The 27,270-nt window shown below is 33.2% G+C and overlaps 1 protein-coding gene across 3 annotated transcripts in view; it reads left to right on the plus strand.

Annotated features, from left to right (window-relative positions):
- ced-6 (PTB domain-containing adapter protein ced-6) overlaps positions 1–14,684 on the plus strand; it is a 98,314-nt gene extending 83,630 nt beyond the window's left edge. For all 3 annotated transcript variants that reach the window (XM_072535692.1, XM_072535691.1, XM_072535693.1), the window contains exons 2-6: positions 42–217; positions 5,115–5,354; positions 6,719–7,181; positions 11,238–11,592; positions 13,310–14,684. In XM_072535692.1, coding sequence (XP_072391793.1) covers positions 43–217; positions 5,115–5,354; positions 6,719–7,181; positions 11,238–11,592; positions 13,310–13,384 — 1,308 coding nt within the window. In that variant the 5' untranslated portion in view covers position 42 and the 3' untranslated portion in view covers positions 13,385–14,684. The remainder of the gene's footprint in view (positions 1–41; positions 218–5,114; positions 5,355–6,718; positions 7,182–11,237; positions 11,593–13,309) is intronic.
- Positions 14,685–27,270: the final 12,586 nt, after the last annotated feature.

Raw genomic sequence — 27,270 nt, forward strand, 5'->3', positions numbered from 1 at the left:
ATCGCTTTCTGACAATTAGTATATTATATTTTTTGTTCCAGAATGTCTACACTTTTAAAATGGGCTCAGAATACACAAGGGAAATTTAACGGAAAAAATAGTAATGGAACTACAAACGGCGAAAGGAAATGGATTCATCCTCCTGAGGCGTTGCAAAAAGGACACATAGCATATCTCGTCAAATTTTTAGGCAACACGGTAGTCAATCAACCAAAAGGTAATTAATCATTTAGTTAGTAGTAGCTGTATAACAATATATAAATTAGTGTAAGAAACTTGGTTACCACTTGAAACCCAAAGAGGTTTCTCATGCCCTGTTTAAAATCTACACCCAAAAAGCTCTGGAGGTATGGAGAAAGAAGTGTTCGAGCTTGCAAATGACCAGGTAGTAAAAATGAGTCAGTATAGGTTAAGAAGTTTAACGTCCAGACCTTAATAACTTAATACGAAGTATTGCTGGTCTACGCGTTCCGGGAGAGTAGGAGAGGAAGACAAAGAAGACCTGGGCGGAGACACTTAGGTAGGACCTGTCGGTAAAAGGGATTAATATTTCTATGACACAAGATAGAAACTTCTAGAGCAAATAATCATGATAATTATAAAAGTCACTGTAAGGATTTGTGGCAGTGAGAGGTCACTTAATACTAATAGTGTTTTTCTTCTTCTTTCTTCTATACTCTATACTCTTCTATTTCTTACCCAGTTCTTGAAGTCCTCCACCTTGGATCTACGTCATATATCTGTAGTTCTAACTCTGTCCTATAGTGTCTTACCATCAATTTTTCTAAGTGTTTTTATCTCTGCTGTTACTAACATCCTTTTTGTCCTGTCTATGTCAAGTCGTGTGTCTGCCGCATATGTCATTATTAGTCTGATGACTGTTTTGTAAATTCTTCCTTTCATTTCTTTCCCGATATATTTATTTCTCCATATTGTTTCATTCACACAGTCTGCGGCTCTGTTTGCTCTATTTACTTGATCTTCCACTTCAGTTTCGAGCTTTGCTTAGCTAGATAATGTGATGCCTAGATATTTAAACTCCATCACTTGTTCTATGATCTGACCTTCCAGCTCCAATTTACATCTTAGTAAATTTGTTGTTGTAACCATGCATTTTGTCTTTTTTGGGCTTCACTTGTTAAATTTTCTGGCGGTTATATTAAATTGGTACAGCATACGTTGTAAATCGTCTTCACTTTGAGAGAGTAGTATTGCGTCGTCTGCATAGCAGATTATTTTAAGTTGTTTTTCTCCTGTTTGGTATCCTTTTTTAGTTCTTATTTTTTTATTATTTCAACCATAATCAGGTTGAACAATAGAGGACTCAGGGAATCTCCCTGTCTTTCCCCATTGCCAGCTTTAATAGGGTCGGTTAGTTCTTCTTCCACGTTTACTTTTATTGTGTTGTTTTAGTAGATATTTTCGATCGTTTCGATTATTCCTAGAGGTATCTCTCTTGCATACAATAAGAGGATAACGTCCTTTAATTTAACCTGTTCAAATGCCTTCTTAAGGTCCACGAAACATAGAGCGTCGGTGCATGATCTTCCAAACCTGAAACCTTGTTGTTGTTCTTGTGCTAGTGTTATACTGCCTGGGTGATTGCTGAATGGATTGAGTAGCTCTGCGGTTACCACAGCCGGTCCCAAGCTCGGATAAAATGTGGAGGGTGATTGGCAAGGTTAGCAATCTACCGATCGTAAAAACAAATACTGCTCAAAGAAACAATAGTGTTTTTATGAGGGTATGTTTGTGAAAAAAAAAAGTACTGTGAAATTGTCAAATTCGAAAGATGCTGGTATATATAAAAAATAGCAAAAAAAAAATCATCAAAACAAATTTAAAAATATCTTGGTTAGTACGTATAAGGTTATTCAATTATAGACCATTATAAAAAATGTTAAAATATGTATTAATATATGTCGCTTTAATAAATTTTACGAGCTGATTAACGTTTCAAAAAATCAATAGAAATAAATTTAAATAAACAACTATTACCACTCAATCCGTTAAAGCCAGTGAACTCAGAATGGCATCAAAAACTTGCAACACCAGATTTCTATGATAAAGTACTTTTGTAACGTATAATAGACAAGTCAAAAAGCTTGGGTTCGTTCAGAAAAATATTCCCATGACATTTTTTATACAATCCATTTTATGAGATACCCCAGAATAAGGATCAAGACGTCGCCCATGCGAAAAGTGGTCCTAATTTATTTAAACAATTTAAATAAATAGCAAAAATAAATTTTTTGGCCCAAATAGTTTTTTTAGGTTTTTTTTGGTTTATTATAAATAAAAAAAGTCTATAAAATATTTTAAAACTGAAAAAAAAGCAAAATGACAACGTTTCTAGCAGTGGTGAAATCAGTAGAACACTTCTATCAGTACCTCTATGGAAGGAAGTTCTTAATACGAACCGACCATGCCACCCTTAAGTGGTTAATTTAGTTTAAGAATCCAGAGGGTCAGATAGCCAGATGGATTGAACGCCTCCAAGAATACGATTTTAAGATTAAGCATCGGGTCGGAGTTAGCCTCAGAAATGTCGATTCTAGAAGGCCATGCCCAGCTGAGTGTTCCCTGGGCAACAAAACAGAATCCAAGAAAGCAGCAGTGCTAAGAACAACGATGGTCAATGACGAGTGGACGCCTAGTAAGTTCAGAGAAGAACAAGAGAAAGATCCAGTTTTACAGAAAATTCGAAAATGGAAAGAAGAAAACCGTCGACCATCTTGGCAAGATATATCAAGTCTATGCTCAATAGTTAAGCCGTATTGGACTTGGACTCAGTCCCAGTGGGACTTCTTTATCTTGGAAAACAGCTTGCTTAAATGCATGCTGGTTGGCATGGTTCAGAGAACAGAAGACAGTTGGTAATTAAATAAGACAGTTACACGACAGTACATCATAGGCATTTCATTGTAAAGAAAACCCTTCAAAGAATTCGGGAACAGTTTTATTGGATGAATAATTTCGGCGATGTAAAGGACTGGTGTAAGAAATGTACTACCTGTGCTACGAGCAACGGACCATACCGTAAAAGAAAGAGACAATACAATGTTGGTTTTAATGGATTACTTCACGAAGAGGGTAGAGATCTATGCAATTGCCGACCAGAATGCTGCCACTATTGCAGATGAGTTGATCAAAGAGTATATCTGCCGATTTGGAATACTCTTCGAGATCCATAGTGACCAAGGAAGGAACTTCGAAAACGATGCATTCCAGCGAATCTGTGACTAGGCATGAAGAAAACAAGAAATACAGCCAATCACCCACAATCGGATGGAATGGTAGAGCGAATGAATACGACAGTTGGCAAGTATTTGACAAAAATGATGTCCAATCATTAGCGAGACTAGGACCAATACCTTCCGTTCTTCGCAATGGCCTAAAGATTCGCCATTAATGAATCAACGGACCAAACACCAGCAAAAGTGCTATTTGGACACGAGATGTGACTGACTACCTTGTGATCTGGAGTTTGGATATCGATCTGGAGAAGATGTAGCTAATGAAGAATGGACGATATACACGAGTTGGTCCGTTTCCATCTTCAGATTGCTAGCGACTGAATTAAGAAACGATACCCAAACCGAAAAGGGATGTTTTAAGAAGAACGCCATAGTCTGGCTCTATAATCCAAAGAAGCAAAAGGGTTATTCTCCCAAGTTGCATCAGTTCTGGGAAGGTCCGTATCTCATTATGGAGAATTGTTATCTATCGAATAAGCAATATTCCGAAGGGAAAACCGATGATAGTACTCCATAACCGGCTAGAGTCATTTGAAGTGAAACCACGACGTAGATGAATAAGTGAACGTAAACCAAGTCCAAGAGGTATCTGACCTCACGTTTGAGGAATTCATGGAGATCTATGGAGATACCGGTAAAGTAAGACATGGTGTACCACTGAAGAAAAGCAAGATCTACTCGCACTTCCAGACGACTACTCAATGGCCCATACCATCCCGGCCAGTATCAAAGACGTACCAGGGTTGGCATCCGACTTTTGAAGGAAGTTCGGTCGAGTTGCAGAACTTCAATGCCAACTGCTAGCTCCCGGAAAGCCTTAAAACTCCAAGATGCATCACGTTACCTTTTCTATCTGGTAACAAAAGACAGTGCTCATGACTAATCTACCTACCAAGATGTAGAGGAATCTCTAGAGAGCACATACTGAAGTCCAACGTGCAAAAGTTAGCCATGCCAAAGTTAGAGTGCCACCAATTATATTGGAGGGTTGTCCGAAATATGGTGGAGAGGATCTTCAAAGACACCTAAGTCCAGGTACTAGTCTGTTGCATCCATTTGTATACCTGACCTCCTTCGAGAATAGACAAGCAGATAGATGATTCCTTCTAGGAAAAGGGGAAAAAAGTTCCTTCCATCAACGAGTTTGATGAACATATTGATCGGGTTGATATTTAGTGCTTGTAATGCTGTCTATCAAGTCCTATATTGGTTTTCATCCTTCTGAGAAAATTCATTTCATTTCATTTAAGAGAACATCTTTGTGTGAGTCGTTTATTTATTGCAATGCTTTGCGACAATCTCCCTTTTATTTTTACTTCGTCAGCTGTTCATTCGTATGGTCGTTTAACAGTTTTTATTATAAGAAATTTAATTTTTTTTAGTAAATTTTTATCACATATTCATAGGCTGTGGGATTTTCATGCCCGTGAGTGTTAAAAACGATATTAATTTGTTTGTTTCACGATAAATACATTTTACCTTAACACCAGGTAAATTAAAAAACACTACAAAGTTCTCAAGTTATTTACCACTGATTTTACCTATTGTGATGGTGATTTATACTACTCCATTACTTGTTTTTATTTTCTTAGTAAACTTTTCTTATAATCATTATAAGATTACCCTATATGTTATAAAATATACAAAAATATATCATAATTCATAATATATTATATTAAATTTGACCTTGGGTATACCCCTGTTCTACAAACCAAACTTTATCTTTTTTATCTATAATATGTATCGAAACAAATTATTGGTATACCTCACACCTTTACAATAACTTAATATTATTTGTAATAATGATAGAAGTTCTGTTTACCTTCTCGATATTCACGTACTTTTTCATAATTTTAGGCATAGAAGTAGTCAAGGAAGGTATACGTAAGTTGCGATTTAACCAGCAATTAAAGAAGAGTGAAAGTGGTGCCAAAACTAGAAAAGTTGAACTAACTATAAGTATCGATGGCGTCGCCATTCAAGAACCTAGGAGTCACAATATCATGCACCAATTCCCATTGCACAGGATATCCTATTGTGCGGACGATAAAGGCGAGAAGAGATTCTTTTCATTCATAGCGAAGCAACCGAACCAAGGTGAGTCTTGTTTTCATAATCATACAGACAGTGATATCGATTGAGGGTTTTTCTTAGTATATTTTTGTTTTAACATATTTGATAGGTCAAACTGACAACAGGTGTAAGTGTCAATATGACATAATAATAAGTCACCAAAGCCACCTCGTCGTATTACAAAATAACTCTAAAATAATCATAATTAAAAAAGTCTTAAATTGTGGGTGGCAAATTCATTTGGCTCTAAAAAATGAACCAAGGCATATTTTGATATGAAACAAAAAACACAATGCTTAGGAGACATAGTTACAACCGAAAAATAAGGTTTTACGAAAATACGCAAACGGAACTATTCCACAGGATGTTTCAAAGTTAGGATAATAAAACCACTTTTTAATTAACCCCGTACAATAAGTCAAATATAAAATTTTATCAGAAAACTGACTATACCAAATTAAAATTTATAAATTTATACACAGTGTGCTACAAAAAAATATCAAAACAGGGCTAAAAATAAAAAAAAAATTGAAAAACTTTGAATTTGACCAAAATTTTCTCCGTTACGTTTTTTTTGCATCTGAGTGTATGTGACCTATGGCTATCTTAAGATTTTATGTGTTGCCAAGTTATATTGGTCACAACATCTATTGAGTTTTAGTATACTATTGATTTTGAATTTGGTATGTTTTTTTGTCTGGAGAGGACACTAAAAATAAGTTCACCTTTATTGAGTTATTACCTTAAAAGGTGCTTATTTTTTCCTATTGTCTTTAGTAATAACCACCCTTGCTCTAGTGATTACTGTGGAAGATAACACCCTTTTCAATCTGTTTTTGATCATTTGCAGTGATCCAATCACTCATCAGTGCCGAAAGGTTAGAAGAGAATATGTATCCCTAAACGCTAAATCGTCTACTCTTACCCACTCGTCTTTAACTGGTCATTTACGAGCTGATAAAAGACGAGTAATAGAGATGTTTCACTTGATATTTTAAACTTATTAACATTTAGTCTGCCTTCGATATGAAGCTACCTGATGGGACTCAAACATATATATAAGCTAAATACATAAGTTTTCCAAACTTATATATTTAGCTTCTCGGAAATGTAGGACAAGCACTTATGCATTCCATTACGTAATACACTGTCTACAATCGTAATTTGTTAAATTCCACATTACGAATTTGGGATTTTATAAACTTAAACTGGGAGTTTTAAAGATAAATATTCAATAGTATTTACCAGCTTAGAGTTGTTTATGACTAATGCCGAGTAATTATCCATAATCTCCAAACTAACCACATTTACTCAACTTATAAACTGCTTTTGTGATATGGTTTATTAGTTATTTAGTGTATAACATTAATATAATCATTTATTTTTAGTGGATAACGAAGCAGAAGAAACCCACGAATGTTTTGTTTTCATCTCGGATAAATTAGCGGAAGAAATAACGTTAACGATCGGCCAAGCTTTTGAATTAGCCTACAAAAGATTTCTGGAGACGTCCGGAAAAGACTTAGAATCTCAGCGGCAGGCGATGATCCACCAACAAAGGATCAAACGATTAGAACAAGAAAGTAACATATACAAACAACGATTGCTAGACATTTCACACTTCGCCAGTATTAAGTTAGAATTAGATCAATATTTGCGCAACCATGACATTAAAAATATTCTGGAAATCATCGGGCAGAACGACAAAACTAGCCACAATAAAACTCAGCCGCTGACCAACGGTAGCACGAAATCACTGTTGGATCTTAGCGAGTCTACGAATGGAAATCTGCCGCCAGTTCCACCGAGGAACTTTGATAACACGCCAGCAGTAGGAACCAAACTTGAAGGGTTAGTATGTTTCTTTCATTATTGATATTGTACCGTTTTTAAATAAACGATCGATTCTAATTTATAAAAAAATATATTTATTTATAAGTTTACAGCACGAAAATATTTTATTAATTCTTAGCTAATATCGGAGCTACTTATATATAAAAGTTATTATGTACTAGAATATTCTGGAATAGTTCACCTCTATTCTTCTCATCGAAAGCGCATCGAAGACGGGCGCTATTGAAATGCCAACTCTTGAGTATTCTAGATTTATCCTTCTAAAAATTATGACATATACCACGCATCGGAGATGGGCTATTTCGTTACAATATATTAGTGAACAAAACATTGGTTTTGATAAATTCTGTTTATGTATGTAAATTCCCGTTTTAACACCTTCCTGCAAAGACCGATCTAGACTACTCATCCATCTGTCAACTGGATTCACTAGAAAATTCTAAGCCGCAGATCCATTTTGGGTGGTATACTGCTGAGTTCGAAATATTCCTGGTTGGAATGTGGCTGGAATCATGAATTTACTAAGTTACTAACATCGAAATGAGTCTTCAGGCCTGCTGAGCCATTGACCAGACTATAATGTCATGTTTATCACTGACAGTAAATCAATTATAGTAATGGATGGACAAATACAAACGATATTTAATTATTGACTGCAGGAAATTATATGAAAATATTTCAATAAAAATCACCCACAAAGCGTTTTGGCAAAAATTTAAAATTAGTTTCTACGTTACAAATTTTATAAATGGGATTTTATGTTTTTAGTATAAGATAAAATATCTACACAAGCACATGTAAAGAAACTTTCTTAAAATTGCATCCTTTTTTTACTCAAAGTCGAAAGTAGTTGTCAAATTGAATAAATTTTTAGAATGCCATTTCTACCTGGCGAGGTGTACACATTTCTTAGGATCTTTATTCCGTTTATCTAAGTCAGAAATACATTCTTTTTAAGAGCTTTAACTGTTAATAACAATGCTAATTGCCATAACAATAATACAGAGTTGCTTAGTACCTATATATCCATCAGTCTCTTCCTGTTCGTTAATCAAAACGATAGTCTTCACTCTCTGCTTTGATGATGACTTTTAACAGCTCCATTTATGACCTTTATTGATCATTTCGAATAAACACGTGAAAATAGCTTATACTTTGGATCTATCAATATTTGCTCTACGCTCTCTCTTGTCATTTTGAGCCTGCCGGTTTCAATTGATCGTTCACTTGTAACGATCCAAAGAACCTATAATTTTTTTTATTAACGTAAACATTCAAATTATTTTGATCAAACGATTCTTGAGGGATGACACAAACTTGTTCTGGAACTTTTTTTCTATTGGTGGGATTTAATCATTTAATTAAATGAGTTTTTGACTTGTGTCAGCAAGTCTAGTTGGTCATTAGAGCCATTATTGATACTGTTTAAATATAGATTTCGAGAAATATTTTCATGCAGTATTACAACAATACACTTGGCTTAGTTTGGCTGGATAAGTTGATAAACACATCAGTCTTTTTAGATGTAAATTACCCTTTTGACAAACTTTGGAATTAAAGACTGCTCTTTAAAATACAAATAACTACCAGTCACTTACCTCAAACCTTCTTCATAAAGTAAAAACTAAAATTCTACATCAACAGTAAAGAGTTTAGAATAATGATGCGACTCTCTCTAAAAGATGGAGTTCCACAAGGAAATGTCATTGGACCACTGATGATACTGCCATATTAGCGTCGCATGATGATCCCAAAATTGCTTCAAACATTTTACAGGATCGCCTGTATCTTCAAAGATAGTTCCACAGATGAAGAAAAAGAAACAACGAAGCAAAATTCTCCAAGTAAACTTACCTCATAGAAAGAGCAATATATAAAGATAGTAGATTAACATGGAAAGAACGTGTAATCAAGGAAATAAAGTAGATATGTCAAAAAACGAAAGATCTATCTAATCTGGTAACTGACTGAAGGTTCGAGCTATCTTTAGAGAACAAACTGTTTTTATATAAAAGATCATAAACCTAATTTGAGTTTATGCAATTGACATTTAGAGCTGGATCAGCAAATTCAATGTGGTCATTATCAAGATACTTCGTGTTGTGATGCATGTTGCCTGGTATGTCTAGAACCAAACGATGAACTGTAGACTTAAAAGACTCAAGCTTATGTTATGGATGTCATAGCGAAGAGAAGCATCAAACATTATGAAAAACTATAAAATCAGAATGATAAATCTACTCCACCCACTTCTTGAACCACGCATCAATAGAAGACTGAAGAGACGCAGACCACCCTCCAACCTATCAAATTTTTACATATTTTCGGTTTTCGGAAGTTTGCCATATTCAAGTTTTTGAGCTTCTGCTTGATCTACTAAATTCTGGGATGAATGACACTTAAAGAATATTGTTATTTATTTAAGAATCTTACAAAACACTTCTAATAAATTTTTTGAATGAATATATTGAAGGTAAAGTGCTTGTGTTGTTTCCTTGCACTAAAAATTTATAAAATACACACAGCGCAAAAGTCTAGGGATATTTTTATAAATAGACGTATTTCGTTTATCTGTAATCAACTTAAAAAAAGTAATACAAAATTTGTAGTTTAAATTGTTGTTTAATATGTCAAAAACCATAAATTGCAAAAAAAAAAACAGAAAATTGGAGCAAAAAAAATATATTAAAAATCACCCATGTTTCACATACCACCATAAAATGTCAAAAATACGAAAAAATATAAACTTAAAATAAAGTATGGCCACCACGTTGGTTTATCACAGCTATACATCTACTGTTCATGCTCCGAATCACGTTGTTAATGTCTGCTTGAGGTAGTTGTGTCCATTGTTCTCTTAGAAGCTCTTTTAATTGAAACTCATTGTAGATATTGCCCATATGTGGAGTAATTCTTCGTTGAAGCATGTCCCATACATGCTCAATGGGATTCAAGTCCGGTAATTGTGCTGGCCACGGCAATACATCAATACCCTCGTTATCCAACCAGCTTGTTACAATATGCGCAACATGTGGTCGAGCATTATCATGCATAAAGTAAAAATTTTCTCCAACAGCTGCAGCAAACGGGCGCACAACAAGTTCAAGAATAGTGTCCAAATATTGCTGACTTGTGAGAAAGCCACGTGGGAAAACGAGGTCAGTTCTTCCATCAATCATGATTCCGCCCCATACCATTAATGTACCACCTCTGTATGCATACACTTCTTGAAGATGTCGTAATCGTTCTCCATCTCCGGGTCGTCTCCAAACTCTTGTCCGACGAGAATCTGGATGAAATCCATATCTAGACTCGTCACTAAACAAAACTGTGGCCCACTGATTGTCAGTCCAATTCTGAAACTCTTGACACCAGGTTAATCTTGCAGCGCGATTGCCTCTAGATAGAGATGGACATCTCTGGTCGCCGACTACGAAGATTGGCTTCATGGAGACGATTAATTGTTACATTATGTGCAAGCTGTAATTCATTAACCAGCTCGGGTGCTGTGATTTTTGGCTGCCTTCTGGCATTTAAAATTAAATATCGGTCTTGAGCGAAGGTTGTAGAGCGACCACGTCCTCTGGACTCCCAGTGTCTCTAAACCGACGCCACAAACGACTTACGACGCTTTGGGAGACACCCAACTGGTCAGCAACTTGAGTTTGTCGCATACCAGCTTGAAGAAGGCCCACGGCTCTATTCATCTCGTCCAACGTTAAATGTTGTCGTTGCAAGGTAAAAAGACAATACCTTTAACTCACCTATTAAGCAAGAATGGTATAAAGTGACTAAAATTAAAAATAAACAAAACATAAAAATGTCGATTTTTTTGTCCCTTATAAAAAACATGCTAAAACACGTATTGCTATCAGTTTTACAATTTTTTTTTTTTTTTTTAATAAGAAGTGAGTGTCTGTATTAACAATTATAGTGCAAGCAAATTTATATGGCCATGACATTTCTGTCATTGGTATTGTCAAATTATTAAAATATCCTTAGACTTTTGCGTTGTGTGTAGTTCCATTTAAATATAAATTTTGTCGTTTACAGTTTACTCTTCAACGAGTTGGATCCCGATAACGACTTCAATCCCAGATCGTTCGAAACCAACTCCACATCTACCACCAACGGTACCGCATCTAGTCCACCTCTCATTGCACCACCACCAAAAGCAGCCAGGCGGTTCAATCTACCCGTCAATAATGGTAGCAACAATGAAACGAATAGGTCACCAGGTCAAGATCTGTTCGGAACTATACCTTTCACACCAAATTCAACAGGCAACTTTAATAGTAATAATAAAGTGTTGGATCCATTCGAAATGGGAGATTTTGCAACTACCCCAACGCCGCAGGACATTGAAAATGCTATCGGATTATTGGACAAGAGGATACTAGAAATGAAGGTAGGTGCTCAAGACTTATTTTACTGGTATTTAAAAAGCTTTGTTTATATACATTTACTTATTATCTCGATCAATATACATTCCTCTATATCTACAATGATCCATGCTAATATTACAAAATTCTAAACGGTGCTGTAATTCAATTTTTTCAGGATGCGTGTTGTTTTCTCTTTTACAGTTTTCATCATCATCATCATCATCATTCTGGCTTTACAACCCTGCGTGGGTTCTAACCTCCCCAAGAATTTCTCTCCAGTAGTCCCTATCCATCGCCTTTCTCCGCCAAGCACGTATTCCCATATTTTTCATGTCTTCATGGGTCATTTTGTTCCATCCCCATTATATGCCCTATCCACCTCAGACGTACTATCTTAATATGTTTTATGATATCAGGTTCCTGGTATATTCTATAATGTTCGAAGTTGTATCCTCTTCTCCACACTCCATTGTTATTCACTACTTCATAGATTCGCCTTAGTACTTTTTTTTCGAAACATCCTAACATGTTTCTATTATTTTTTGTTAGAGTCCAGGTCTCTGAACCATATGTTAACAATATTATTAAAAAAATTATTAAAATCCTTTATAAAAGGTATATAATTAAAAAACCCAATCGGGTTATGTCATAAAGACAGAACGTTTTCGGAATCCATATTCCATCATCAGTGTCATAAATGATGTCATCATAAATTTGATTGTGTTTGATGAGGTATGATCAAAACCTCATCAATAAACTCATCCATAGAAGACGCCTTAAAACCCTGCAGGAGACTGCGTTCCCCAGAGACCTTACCACCAAAACCAATTACGTTTCACTCCCATACCATCACGAGTCTTTCTGGAGATATTCGAAATCTCATCAAACGTTCGGTTGAAAATATCCACTAGATATTAACATAGATATTAATTTTATTTTGGACTATTACTGGAAAAGCATCGAAAATAAAATTAATATCTACCTGTACCCACACAAATTACACTTCTATGCATATGTTGCATACCATTAAGACAGGTTTAAAAATTAAAATCGCCTAAGATGGGCCTCTAGTAGTTTTTAAAAAGAAATATAATATTAAGTACACCTAATTACTTTTTAATCATAGGATTTTTTCGTTTTGTTCTCTATGTGCCAGAGTTAAAACACACCAGCAAAAGATGACAAACAAAATTTTTACTATCTGTACCTAAATTTTAAAGAATTTTAAAATGTATTTTGTCTACTATTTTATATTTTATGTGTATGTTATTAATGTTGAGTGTCTATGCTTTTACAAATAATCGCAACGACTAGTAAGTTGCACTGAAGATTTGTGATATTTTATAAATATTTACATTTTTTTTTCTTATTACAGTGTCTTGAAAAAGGAATAAAACCATTCCGAAAGCTAGACAAAAAGTCATAAGAGTGTTTCATTAACATCTCGGCCAATTTTCTGACTGCAACCCTAATAAACTGTGTTATTTGTATATATATATATATATATATATATATATATATATATATATATATATATATTTACCAGGTAGGCTTTTGACATACAGGGCCTTCTATGGACACCCCTACTGCTGTTTCGGGAGCATTGTATTGCCACGCCTTTTAACGTCTACAAATTAAAACTCATATATCTGGATGTTAATATTTGCTGACGCAAATTGTTTTAACATATAAATCCCTGGATTTTATATTGGTCTCTAATGTATCTTTGTTTTGTTTCAGACTGGATTTAGCCGTGGAATCAGTTTCGGCAACGACGATTTCTCATTGGAAATGCTGGATCCTCTAAAAAACTAACAATTATTTATTAATATTAGCTATAGCAATAATAGTACATTTACCATGGCATGAGTCAACACTATCAAAATTGATATGTGAAACATTATTGTGAAAAAATATACCAAAAATAGGTAATGTAGTTTATAAGAAAATTTACATATGTATCTATAAATCAAAATTGTATTTTTAATTTCTTGTTCAATATTTTTTAGTATATTTTAGCCACTTATCAATTCTTTTGAAATCACTAGATCTTATTTTGAATATTTTACACTCTTTTATAGACGGTCTTTGGTGAAAATATGAGGTACCTATTTGCATTTCCACATACGGTCCCTACTTTTCTTTCTTATATTTTAATGATCTGTTCACAACCAGCCCTATCAACTGCATTTGTGAATCTTTTATCTTTTTTATATTGCTAATATCTCGACTGCAATATTTAGTTATTACATTTCTTATAATTTTACTTCATTCAGTTACGGAAATTCTAACATTTTTATATTCTTGTAACATATGTATTCATGCGAGACTGAACTACAACTGCAACGTAGTCATTGTCGTTGGCGTGGCACCTACCATTTAGATGCCATTTCTCATGTAAAAATCGGGCATTTAATTTGGACTGTCAGTGTCTGATTGACACATGTAGGTGTAGGCTGCGCAAGCGTCAAATACCAACTGTGGTGCTCCATGCGAGGCAATAATGGAGACGTTTCTCAGTGCAGATTTGTAATCACCCAATTTCACCGATACTGATAAAATAAATCATGGATATGAAACAGTTACTGGTAGAATTTGAATACGAACTAAATGAATGTCCAGCTTGGACTCATATCGCCTATGAGAGGAGTCAGGTAATCTGAGGCGAAGACACGTCATTGTGCACACTTATAACATATATATCTTTTTGAATATCTTTAGGTTACAGCGTTTGCAGTAAATCTTTGTTTTTGGTAACTCTAGAGAATTATTCTTGTTTTACATTCTTTTATGTTACATTATTTTAATTAAATTAAAAACCTATTTTAAATTACTGTAATCTCAAATAATTGGTAGTAACGGTCGTATTTTGTTGTTTCATGTTTTTGTAAATGTATTATTCAATGTTTGTCATATTGGCAAGAAAAATTCGTGATTTAATGACTACGTCAAAAAAAATTTTATACATAATTTTAAGTTATATATTTTTCCTCAAAGAAGTATTATAATGCATATATAGTATGTTTTTGTGAAATTATTTTGTTGTGTACATTATTGTTATAAGATTTATATATATTTCTAATTTCTTAAAATATAAATATTTTTGGTAACTGGATATTTTCTTTTATTTATTTTGTCATTTTAGCTTCATACATAACTTTTGTTATAAATGAATAGAAATGGCAGGGCTGTAAAAAGAAACCACAACACAACTCTTTTAAATAAAAATGGAAATACTATGGTAACGACTGACGAAAAGCTAAAGCTAAAACGATGGAAAGAATAGGTATGGAAGAGCTCTTGGACGACGAAAGAGGAAACCTACAAGACATATCGAGGACTAAGAAACAAGTATAGAAATTACAAAGGAAGAAATATTGTATGCACTAAAGAACATCAGAAACGGAAAAAGCCCGAGGCCAGATTAACTGCCTATTGATATCCTAAAAATAATAGAATAGTACATGGATGTCCTCTTAAAGCTATTTAATGAAATTTGTCAGTCGGGTGATATATCAAATAAATGGTTGTCCTCAACATTTATTTGTCTTCCAAAAAAGAAAAATGCTAGAGAATGCACCGACCACCGTACCATAAGCCTGATGTCTCACACACTTCAAATGTTTTTAAAGACCATCCATAAACGCATTTACCAAATACTTAATAGGGATATTGAAGAAACCCAATTTGGATTCCGAGAGGCGTAGGTACCCGTGAAGCTCCCTTTGCATTCAACGTACTAATCCAGAGATGCTTGGATGTGAACCAAGATATGTGCGTCTGTTTTATAGAAAAATTATATCTCTACATTAGAAACGGCAGGCATACATACGCATTAATGAACACACATCAGAAGAGTTCGAAATTAAAAGAGGAGTCCGACATGGGTGTGTATTGTCACCACTACTATACAATGCATACTCTGAAGAAATTATGAAAAGAGCTCTTGGGGGAGAAACAGCGGGAGTAAAGGTCAATGGAATACCAATTAACAACATTAGATATGCAGACGATATTATCATAATAGCAGACAACCTCCAAATGCTAATGAACAAGATAGTTGAGTATGGAGAAGAATATGAATTATCAATAAACATCAAGAAAACTAAATTTATGAGGATATCAAAAACCCAAAATAATGATGAAAGCCTGACAATTAATGGTAAAACTTTAGAACAAGTTGAAAACTACAATTATCTTGGCACAATAATTAATCACACAAACGATTACTCCAAAGAAATCAAAGTTCGGATAGAGAAAGCACGAACATGCTTCAATAAAATGAGAAAGGTATGTTGTGCAAGAGAACTGAAATTAGACTTGAGAATTAGAATTTGGAAGAATTTGAACTGTGGGTGTATAGAAGAATCCTGAAGATATCATGGACCGAGCATGTAACAAACAACGAAGTCATAAGAAGAGTCAACAAAAGAATGGAAATACTGGAAACCATCAATACACGAAAGCCGCAATACCTGGTGCATGTTATGCGTAATGAAAGATACAACATACTTCAATTAATTATACAAGGGAAAATCCAGGGCAACAGAAGTGTAGGAGTGAGAAGAATCTCATGGTTGCGTAACTTGAGGGAATGGTACGGATGCATATCAGTGGAACTATTGAGAGCGGCAGCATCTAAGATCAGAATAGCCATGATCATTGCCAATCTCTGTCGCGGAGATGGCACGTAAAGAAGAAGATAACTTTTGTTCCTTTCGTCCTTTCAAAATATTTATTTTGAAGGAATGTAGGTATTTTAATCAAGTATTTCAGTAGGGACCAATGAATACGCGTCACTGAATTATGAGATACCATTTATTATCATAATATACAGAGTTCGATGACCCCAGTCCTAACTGCCTAGCAAATTTAGTAATTATTATTTTTTCATAATCCATTTTCATATCGGCTGATATTTATTTAAAAACTACATTTTTATTAAAGTAACCCCCCGCCCCTCAATAGATGTTTCTTCAACTATCTTTGTCTTTCATGAAACTGCCCATTCATTAAAATACCTTCATCAGTCGAATTCTACTCTAGCGCTCATAAAATTATGACTCGTTAGTATCTATATGGACCTTCAAATGTTAGAATCAGTGTGGTTGTATATTGCAAGCGGGTTTGTCATATTTCGCCACATTTGTGAATTATCATAAATAAATCCTCATTTCTGTATTCAACAGCACTTAACAGCGATAATCCTATACAAGTACATGTCTAGTACATTTATTAGTTTCTTTCTTTTTCTTAACGGTCATCAAACAATTAATAATGTTCTGATGCTACACACATGCTACTAAATAATTATTTTTTCTTTTAATTCACTCGTGAACGGTCAACAAAAAATATGTCAATAAAAAACATATGCAATAGAAGTTTCATACTATTTTATGTTAAGCCATTTTGAAAACAATAATTCAATTCCAACCAACCATTTCGCATGATAATCTTGGGTGTTTTTCTGCTCAGTTCTGCTCCATTAATAAAGCCATTTTCACATCCTGCATGTATGAGGACAAAACGAGGACCACGAGCTGCAGGAGCTTTTAGGCCTGTAGTCAGAACACGAAAAAATGCATTAATAAATATATCTATGCGATTTAATTGACCTGTCTACCCATTCTTTTGAGAGGCTGTGGCCTACGTTTACCCATGACTCATCTAAATCGACGAAACTGTAGCCTTCTTCGCGGTATCGACTAATGAATCGTAGGAAACGACAACGCTATGAAATTATCTCCTGTTTCTCAATTAAAATCGGCTTTCTACGATTTCAAACTTAAACTAGATATTGCACAAAAACGGTATACTGTGCTTCTTGAAAAATTACGCAAATGCTCCGCAGCGTTTGCTGTAGCCAAAACTGAGTTGATTGTCGATGGTCTATTTTTCCGAAAAAATTGGTGCACTATTCTACGGACACCGCTCTTTTCTCTCCCATCATATTTATTTTCACGAGATGATAAAATTTTACCGATTTCAGGCTTTTTCTTCGGTTTTTGTAAAATAAAATACCGCATTCGCCAAAATTTAGGTTGTCAAACTGAAATATGCAACCAGTAATACACTACTGGTCGCATATTTATCGATATCTCCTCCAAACTTTTTTGGCTTTCAACAAAAATGCACAAATGTCACAAATTAATTTACAATGGTCAGTCATTTCCAGAAATTGGTCAGTCCTAGGTAATTTTTTATTAAGCATCGAAATACTTTCAAGGACAGTCTGATGTTATACTTATAATGTTTATAGCTTATCCAAATATTATGGTATACCAAACACATACAGTGTTACCCGATTTTGAATAAGTGATTTTTCAACCAGAAACATTCTTTACTTAGAATGTAATCACAGGAAGCGGTTACAGTAAAATTTGTTGGTATCTAGACAGTGTAACAGTTTTTAGGAATAATACGAATTGTAATATCTTTGTTTTGGATAATATTGGGACGGGATTAATATTAATATATTCCAACGGGATTAACTTGGCAGATAGGTTGGCTGACGGTTTGGCAAATACGCATCCTAACACACATGTTCTCAAATATACACAGTTGTCACGTCTATAAGTTAGTTTTTCTCGTCTTTATATCATTATTATATTTTTGAATATCCAACTTGTGATTCTTAAATCTGATCTGATTTTTATTTATTCTTTTTTTAGAAAAATATAAAAAATATTACTTAGACGCACAAATTCACAACAGTCGAAATTAAGTAATTGCTAATAGTTATTAAAGATCCTCGAAATTCTCAAGTATTCTGCGACTGTTTTCTACTTGGATTTTCAGTTAAAAATTCACATTAGCTAAGGTCTCCCTAGATTCTCTTAGGTTAGGTTGCACAGTTCTGATTATTCTTATCATAACAGAAGTGTCTTAAGCCGGAGCTCGTGGAATGATGCTCTTCGCTGGTTTATATCGGCAAAGAGGAACAGGAAATCGATATTAACGATCAGAAAGGAGGGAACGGTTGGCACCCCACGTTACTGTAAAATTAATAAATATTTGCTTTTTGATAAATGCATTCGGCCTATCCCAAAATGTAGTCCGACCACTCCGATGGTCAAGGTTTCAATATTTAGTAAGTATTTGTAAATAATTTTCAATGAACTAGAAATTTTTTATTAATAAAGAATTACTTACCACAGACCAATTAATGAAAAATTGATCTTTGTTGCTGATTTTATGATCTTTTCTAGATTCTAGAAGAGGTTCTTGTATACCAGAGTCTTTTAAGGGAAAATAAAATACACATATTCGTTTGCTTGTTTATTTGAAAGACTTGAGGAATAACAATATTTCCAACATTTATAATATTGCTTTATAGTCGATTGACTGACTAGTTTCTAAGTAGAAAGCAGTTCTGAGAAAAGGCAGAAGAATATATCAAAAGAAAACTGATCCTGTAAATTTGTCTTTGTTATGTCAAGGTCTAGTCCGTATCGATTGCTAACTTTAGTTATGTGATTTATTTATGTTTATAAATAGTATAAATTATCAGCAAAAACTACCGTATCATTTGCGTATCTGGTATTATTCAGTCATTCACCGTTTATTAATATTCTTTGTCCCATCTTTCCAAAGATCCCTAAAGACATATTCAGAATAAATGTTGAATAGCAGGTTGGATAAAATACATCCCTGTAATACTCTTTGTTCTAAAGTTTATTCAGGTAGCAAATTCCCATCTGTAAACATGAGCACGTGTTGATATTCGCCCTCTCATTCGTCAAGAGGCTATTAAATATAATTTATTGCCTTAAGCCAGACGGATTCTCATGGTACAGATCCAAACTTGCCAATCTGTTTAAATGCAAATTCAAAATGTTTACTTTGTTATGTATCTCTCAGTTAATGAATATTTTATTTTAGCACATTTTCCTTCAATGGAACATTAAATTTTGCTCACAGTGATTAAATTTCAAGAAATTCTTACACTAATAGTTTCAAAACTAAATATTTTTAAAAATCATATAATATACCTCAGTACGACCCTGTTTGGCTTTCACGTGCGTTTGTTGGCGGATGGGAATATGTAAAACGAATGTAGTTTACTGTTATGTTAACGGTTAAATGGCCTGTTTGTTTGTAATATGTTGATAACTCTCAGGTTTTTGTCCTTTTACTCTATCAAATGCTTTTTGGTAATCTATAAAGCATCTGTATACTTCACAAATTACATCTTTGTAATTCTGAAACAGTACTTGTAAGGTAAAAAGGGCCTGTCTAATTCTTGGCTCTTCTTCTTCTTTTTCAATAACTATATTTTGATTAAGCTAATTTAGTTATTTGTTGTAAGATATCTTCTCCGAATCATTTATTATAGTCATTTTTAAATTTATTGTTTGGGCACAAATTGTAAGTTTTTTGCACGGCTTTTCTAGATTCCTTTTATTTTAGTTGTCTTCCGATTGAATTAAAACAGAAATTAAAAAAAACGATCCTTAGTTTTTAGCGACCCGTTTGTCTATCAGATGACTAGTGCAGAAGCAAATAAGAAAAACTGATGATGGTTTTCAACTCAGCATTAAAAGTTATGTAGACAAAATTATTAAACCGAAAGTTGCAGTGTCGAGAAAAAACAAATTTGACACAAGTATTTTAAATAGCATATAGAGAGAAATACCTATTTAGTCTTTTCTCTACTTACTATTAACAAAAATTAGAAAGATTATTCCCGCCCCTATACATACATGTATGGAAAGTATATCCTATAGATAGTACACAGGAATTTAAAAAATGTCCACATACTTCAATGATATTTTCTTCTGCCGGAATATTTTATGCAAAATACTCTCTACAGTCTATACCCAAGATTTTATTTGTATGTAGACTGTTATCACTAAGATTAACCTATATATACATATATTTAAATAAGGTTTGTGTCCCTTCAACACACTTATACTTCTTCCTCACAAAAATAATATTGTTAAAGCTAATCAATCGCGAAGTTGATTAAAAGCAAAAATCTCACACTCGCTTTAAAGCAAAACGGCTTAGAATACGTTTTTATATATATCTTACATTCTTTTAAAGTTAAAAGATTTGTATGTCTATGAAGAAAATAATATTTTCAACAACAAAATATTGCATATTATAGTACAGGTATATTCCATATTTGGAGAATTCTACAAATAATTTATATTACTTCAACTAAAACAAAAAATATGACAACAATAATAATGGGAACCTACAGGCTGAAAGCGCAAGGATGATATACTTTGAAATTAATATGACTCGACCTCTGGCTGATAATTAATGTCTAAACTGTAAGTGTACCTTATGGCTATTCCTTCAAAAATTTGCAAAATTAGTTAAAATTATTAGTTTTATAAGGTAAGTAATCATCATCATCATTAATGGTACTAAAGATAGAGCCTCGACCTTACCAATTCTATTTCGCAAGTCTACTATATCGATTGTCAACATTTGCCAGCTTTCTGCGCCTATTTTTTGTCTCCATATTCATATTTGTCTCCTCAATCCTTTTATCCAAGTTTTTTTGTCTCTGCCTAAATATTGTTTACCAATGATTACAATTCAACAAGGTATACTCCGAAAGTTACGTTTATGCTATAATAATGGAAGTATAAACGCTAAGAGTGCCTTTTTAAACAGTTTTTTTTATATAGACCCATCGAGAAAAATCGTAATCAAAGTAGGTTGAGCACGTAAATAGCGATAGTTTGACATTTCAGTCATTTTGGAAAGATAAACGTCAATGCCTGACATTTTTCATTATCGTTGTCAATAGGAACGTAGTTTATAAACAGATTGTCTTGTATAAACAAAATTGTAAACAATGGCTTAGGTTATGTGTAGATCAGTCTGTGGACATGGCTAAAATCCAGACCTGAGTTATTTTTTTGCACAGCCTTCTTTAATTATTTTTGTTTTCGATGGCCCTATATTTAAAACAATAATTCCATATAAATAAATATATGAAAATATTATTTAACATGCAAATTATTTATCTCTTTAAATAATTTCAAGACGAAATACTTCTTGAGAAACCATTTTAACATTAAGCTATGTATATTCATAAAATGCGATCATAGTTAAGTAACATTCTGTCATAGCGACAGCTTTGGGTTATTCTTTCCCTACATGGTCTCACAACAAATACGCAAGTACAGTATATACTTTCATTTTCTTTACTTTCTCCGTCAGTATTAAGTCAATATTTCTTCTAAACTATTGGAAAACTATTATATTTCTTTTAAATTTGGGAAACTTAAGGAAAGAAAGTATTGTCACATATTGAGTTAATAGCTTCTGCACTTATCAGTTATTTCACATCACTAAATAAATTGTGGACTAGATATATCTATACAAGGCCCAACACAAACTTGATATTATTAGGAGAAATTACCAACCTTTAAACGTCATCTGTCACAATTTGAACTCAAAAATGCTATTAGTTTATCTGTTATAAAATAGTGACGATGTTTTTGCAATTTTTAAGTCAATGGAATAATTGAATCTTGTATTGATAAATCCTTATTTCCATGATGTGAACATTGGTCATTAAACATTGTTTAGTGAATGTTCAACCACAAAAATGGCTTGATAGCTGTAATTTGGATTCTATTCTGTTGGGCGCAACCATTAAGAGGCAGCATCCTGATTTAAACGTGGCCATGCAGACACAAATGATAACGCTCTAGTCGTCCAATTTCGGCAGTTGTTCTGGGTAATATAAAAGCAGACGACAAAATCGTTTTGGCTGATTGTAAATTAAAGTTACTTCAAACAGCAGAGAAATTGAATATATCAGAAAGTAGTGTATTTAACATTTTGCATGAACATACGTAGATGAGAAAGCTGTAGTTGATAAAAAACTAGAACACGGCAACGATTTAGGAAGTTGTTTGTAATACAGTTTGCAAATGATAGATAAACCACCAGAAAAGTCCTTAAAATACCATATACATCATAGTACTTTTGTCATTTTAGTATAAATGAAATAAATTTGATCATTTCGACAAAGTGACCCAGAAACCGTCACTTCCCGAGATACCATCAACAAAGTTCATGATGTAGAGAATCTTGGCAATGCAATACAAAGATTTTTTCATTCAAAAGGCCCATCAAAAATACCACGATCACCAGATCGGTTGGTTGTACGTAATATTGATATAAACCGGCCGTATTTCAGCCAACTGGCCATTGCACCTTGACTATGTGTGCAAAAATTTCTCATTGTCTTTACAAAGAATCGATTATTATATCCGAACGGCTGCGGTACCTCTAACCAATCAATCTGATACCGATCTAACAAAAAATATGATTCTTTAAATAAAGTTTTCAGCTCTACAATTCGAATTCAGGTCAGTTTTTACACTCTGGTCACTGCGTCTGCAAGGCAATTACTAAGCAGCTTGATTGGACCGTTTGGTTGACGATTTGAGGAAAAAAAAAACGTCACGTCTGGAATTATCTTACAAAAATTCCTTTCTTCTTTTAATATACCTAATCAACATTACCGCTTATTGTCTGATCTCCTTTCGTTTTTTTTTTATTTTTAATTGGCAAATTTCTAAAAATGTATACCTTAGACTTAGAGGCATACACAACGGAAATATCTGTATAAAGTCTAAAAAATTTGAACCAATAATATGCAATATTAGTGTTTTATCAATACACATAAACATTTCACGAAAACAAATTTTAATATTTAAAGTTTTGTTTTTGATTTACACATGACTAAATAAAAATCTATTCATAACAATTTTTCATTAATACTAACAGGAATAATATTTATTTTTTATAAAATTAAGTAAAGTCGTCAAAACTTTTCAATTTACAAGCAAAAGGACGACACAAAGCTTACTGATACAACGAAAAATTAACAATATATATCTAAGGCAAGATTTTATTACCATTTGTCTATATTCCTTCAAAAGGAAGCAAATTATAAAGTACAATTCCTAATTAAATAACACAGTACACCAACAAGATATTATGTATATTATAGTCCTTATTAATTTAAATTTAATTAAATTTAAAATTATAGAAAATGTCTCATATTTTCAATGTTGACCTTTGTGGGTTTGAGGGGAAAGGAAATCGACGAGTCATAGGCGTGCGGTTTTTATTAAAAAAATAATCAGTATTTTAAAACAAATTGATTGTCATAAAAATTATTTTCTGATTTTATAGATGCCTTAGATGAAGAAAACTAGTCCTTGTTAAATATATTTTTTGGGAAAAGTCCTTTATCCGTTTAAATTAATAAACTTATGACTGATTCAAGGATTAAATTTAACTCCTATTGTCAAATAAGATTTAATGACATATGTCGTCTAGTAACTTTTCTATCTCAACACAGGGTTGGGTAACCGTCCAATTTTACTGGCCTACAAAAAATAATTAAAACATGAGTCACTTTCTACAATTACATTTGATTGTAGCTTAGTCAAAGACTGTGCATATTCAATTACAAAGACAGCAAGAGCAGCAAGGATAAGCGGCGCAGCAAAAACATCTCTGAAATAGTAGGTATATAGAGAAAAAAACATTCCCGTTATTTACTAAGAAAAGCAAGATCTATGTAAAGTTGTATATCAGTAATAAATTCGTTTAAATCTCTCTCAATATTGGTCACAATTGTGTCTTCATTCCTTAGTAAACGATATACAGGGGAAATTATAGATTATAGAGGAAAAATAATACCGAAGCTACTTATAATAATATATTTTATGTAAATCTGGACTACATCTGCGCAACTGATTTTGAAAAAGCTTTTGACAAGATCTAACATAACAAAATGCTAGAAATATTGAAAACAGCTGGATTAGACGATAAAAATTTACGAATAATTACAAATCTATAATGGCATCAAGTGGCAAGAATAGAAGTCGGATAAAATAAATATAAAAAGAGGAGTGAGACAAGGCTGTATTTTATCGCCTTTACTCTTTAATATGTATTCAGAGCAAATATTTAAGGAAGCTTTGATGTAGACAACAGAAGAAATTGAATGTGAATGAAGGTATGTAAATGGTGTAACCATGGGTAAAAAAAGTATAATGGACTCAAATGAGGATGAGTAATAATAATAATATTGATGAGCTTGTCTGGAACGAATATTCCAAACCTCAACTTTAAAACAGTGAACTACTACTACTAGCCAGTATCTAGTTATGCTAACACGCATGAAGTCGTCAATCCATCTAGTTGTAGGCGTCCTCTGCTCCGTATTACTTCTTTTGAAGCTTTCTCTAGACTTTTACATACTAAATACAAATCGGTGTACTGTATTACTGTCGAAGCAAAAACTAATGATGTAGCAACTGGTAAAGGACTCAGTAAATAATTAATCTCTGTTCACAATAGTTTAAAATACTAAGGAATAAAGATTTTCCGATATAATCTCAAAAAATTGTGCGAATAAATAAAAATTTAAGTTCATAATTTTGGTCTTTGGGTACAATATTCAAGATATACATAAATGAGATCTACCATTTTATTTGAACAAAAATAAAGTATTAGGTTAATGTATCACAGTTTATGATATTTTCATGGGCACAGAATATCCTCAAAATATTTCTATCATAAAATTAATTAAATCTTTACACAAAATTTCTAAGATATGTATGAAATAGTAATTAAAAAATATATAAGATATACTGTCTAAACTTAGAGCTAGGAATATTTTGATCGACTGTTGATATTTTCCGGTACAAAAAGAAATGAAACAAGACTTATATGGTATCAGTTCAAGAAGCATCTGAAAAGTAATAAGAATAGTGCAAACAATTGGCAGAAATAACAAAAATATGCATAGTAATGTACAAAATGAACATGTTTTATATTTTGGATATACACAATAAATATGTATTATTTTATTAATTTCTCGATGTATTTATTACAAACAGTATAATATAAAGATTATATGCAAAAAAGAAAGTTAAATTCTTTTAACAGAGAAATTATATTCAAAATTTACAAAATCAAGGCTCTGTAGAGAGGGCGAATCAAGATGTCCGGGATATGTTGAGTACCTGGGTAAACGATAATAATAATACAAAATGGTCCGAAGGGTTGCGATTTATACAGTCCAAGAAAAACTGATCTTTTCATAGAGGAATTGGTAGGAGCACTTATGGGGCCATGTTTGGCAGCAGACAAACAAATGGTTTAGAAGATGCAGACCTTCTGAAAGATGCCCTTGATAAACTACAAAATGAAGAAGACTTGGAAGAATTATTAAATAGCATGGAAAACGAACATGATGATGATTATTTAAAAAATGGAGAAGAAAGCAACAGTATAGAACCCTGCCAAGAGAATTTAGAGAATCAAGAAAAATATATGAATGAATCTTTAGAAATCCTGGACAATAATATCCTGATTAAAAATAATGAAGATGCACCCAATATACAAGAAGGCAAATTTGACGACAACTTTAATGACCAGTTAACCCAAAGAAGTAAGAGAATATTGAATGAGAGAGAAGAATCACATAAATGATGAGAGCTTAGACATCAAAAATGATATGTGAGTCAAATAAAAGATTTGCTCCTTTAAAAAAAGGAACTAATGTTTTTATTCGAGTGCCGGATGTTGATTGAGGTCGATTAGCTCCAAGAAATGTATTAGCCATTGTTTCTGAAATTAATAATGATGGCTTGTACAAACTCAGTACTGAGAATGGACCACTGGATAGATTATTTTCAAGAAATGAACTCATTCAAACCGATTCGCAATTCGTTTTTGAATCAAATGATATTAGTAGTAAGAAAATACCCTTGCGAACTGCAGCAAATATGTCATCCAAAGGTTTTGGTCAAGGTTTTCTCAGATGCAACTGTAAAAGGTTTTGTGGCGACAATAAATGTTCCTGTAAACAAAGGAACACACAATGTAATTCATAGTGTCATAGATCGCTGACATGCAAAAATAAATGAAGAAATTTGGTTCTTAAAATTTTTGTGTTTAAACACCTCACATCACAATAACATGAAAGACGCACACAAATCATGGCCGTAGGCCTTGATACCAGTAGGCCAGTAGCCCTGAACTGAGTGGCCCAAATAGCCCTGAACAAGGCAGACTGCTAATAAACTGCGGAGTCTAAACCGCTACCCAAATAAAACAAACACGCTTTATATAGCTTCATGAAACCAATCTAGACTTGTAGAACTGGAAAAAGAAACTGGAAATATAAAATGGAACGTCATAGGAATCAGCGAAATAAGACGGAAAGATGAAGAGCTATTGGAAAAATTGCATATACCGTTTCTTTCTTTAAAAATACCTCTATCTTAAAAAAAAAAACAAATTTCTGTACTTGGATTTAATGATTGCGTAATATTAAGCAACGGAAGACTTCGGTGTATCTTTTCTCTCTGAAGGTCTGGTATTCATTCATACTGATATGTTTTGACTAGTATTGGGCCTTCAGATAGTGCTAGAAATCGAAAACAGATCAGAGTGGTATCGTGACATAGCACCATCTACTTTGGTTGACAGAAGATACACATCAGTGAGTTAAACACAAGAGAACAGACACACATTCACAGCTTATGGTGCAAAATACGACGCCTTCTACACCTTTTGTCTATTTGTAATAATTTGAATTGACTATGCTTTAACTTTACATCGATGTCACCTTTATGGTCATATTTATCACTATAATCCATTTCACAAGATTCATCGTCAATTGATTTAAATTTGAGCGCAAATTT

The sequence above is a fragment of the Diabrotica undecimpunctata genome, chromosome 6 (genome assembly GCF_040954645.1).
Source record: "Diabrotica undecimpunctata isolate CICGRU chromosome 6, icDiaUnde3, whole genome shotgun sequence".
Taxonomy (NCBI): Eukaryota; Metazoa; Arthropoda; class Insecta; order Coleoptera; family Chrysomelidae; genus Diabrotica; species Diabrotica undecimpunctata.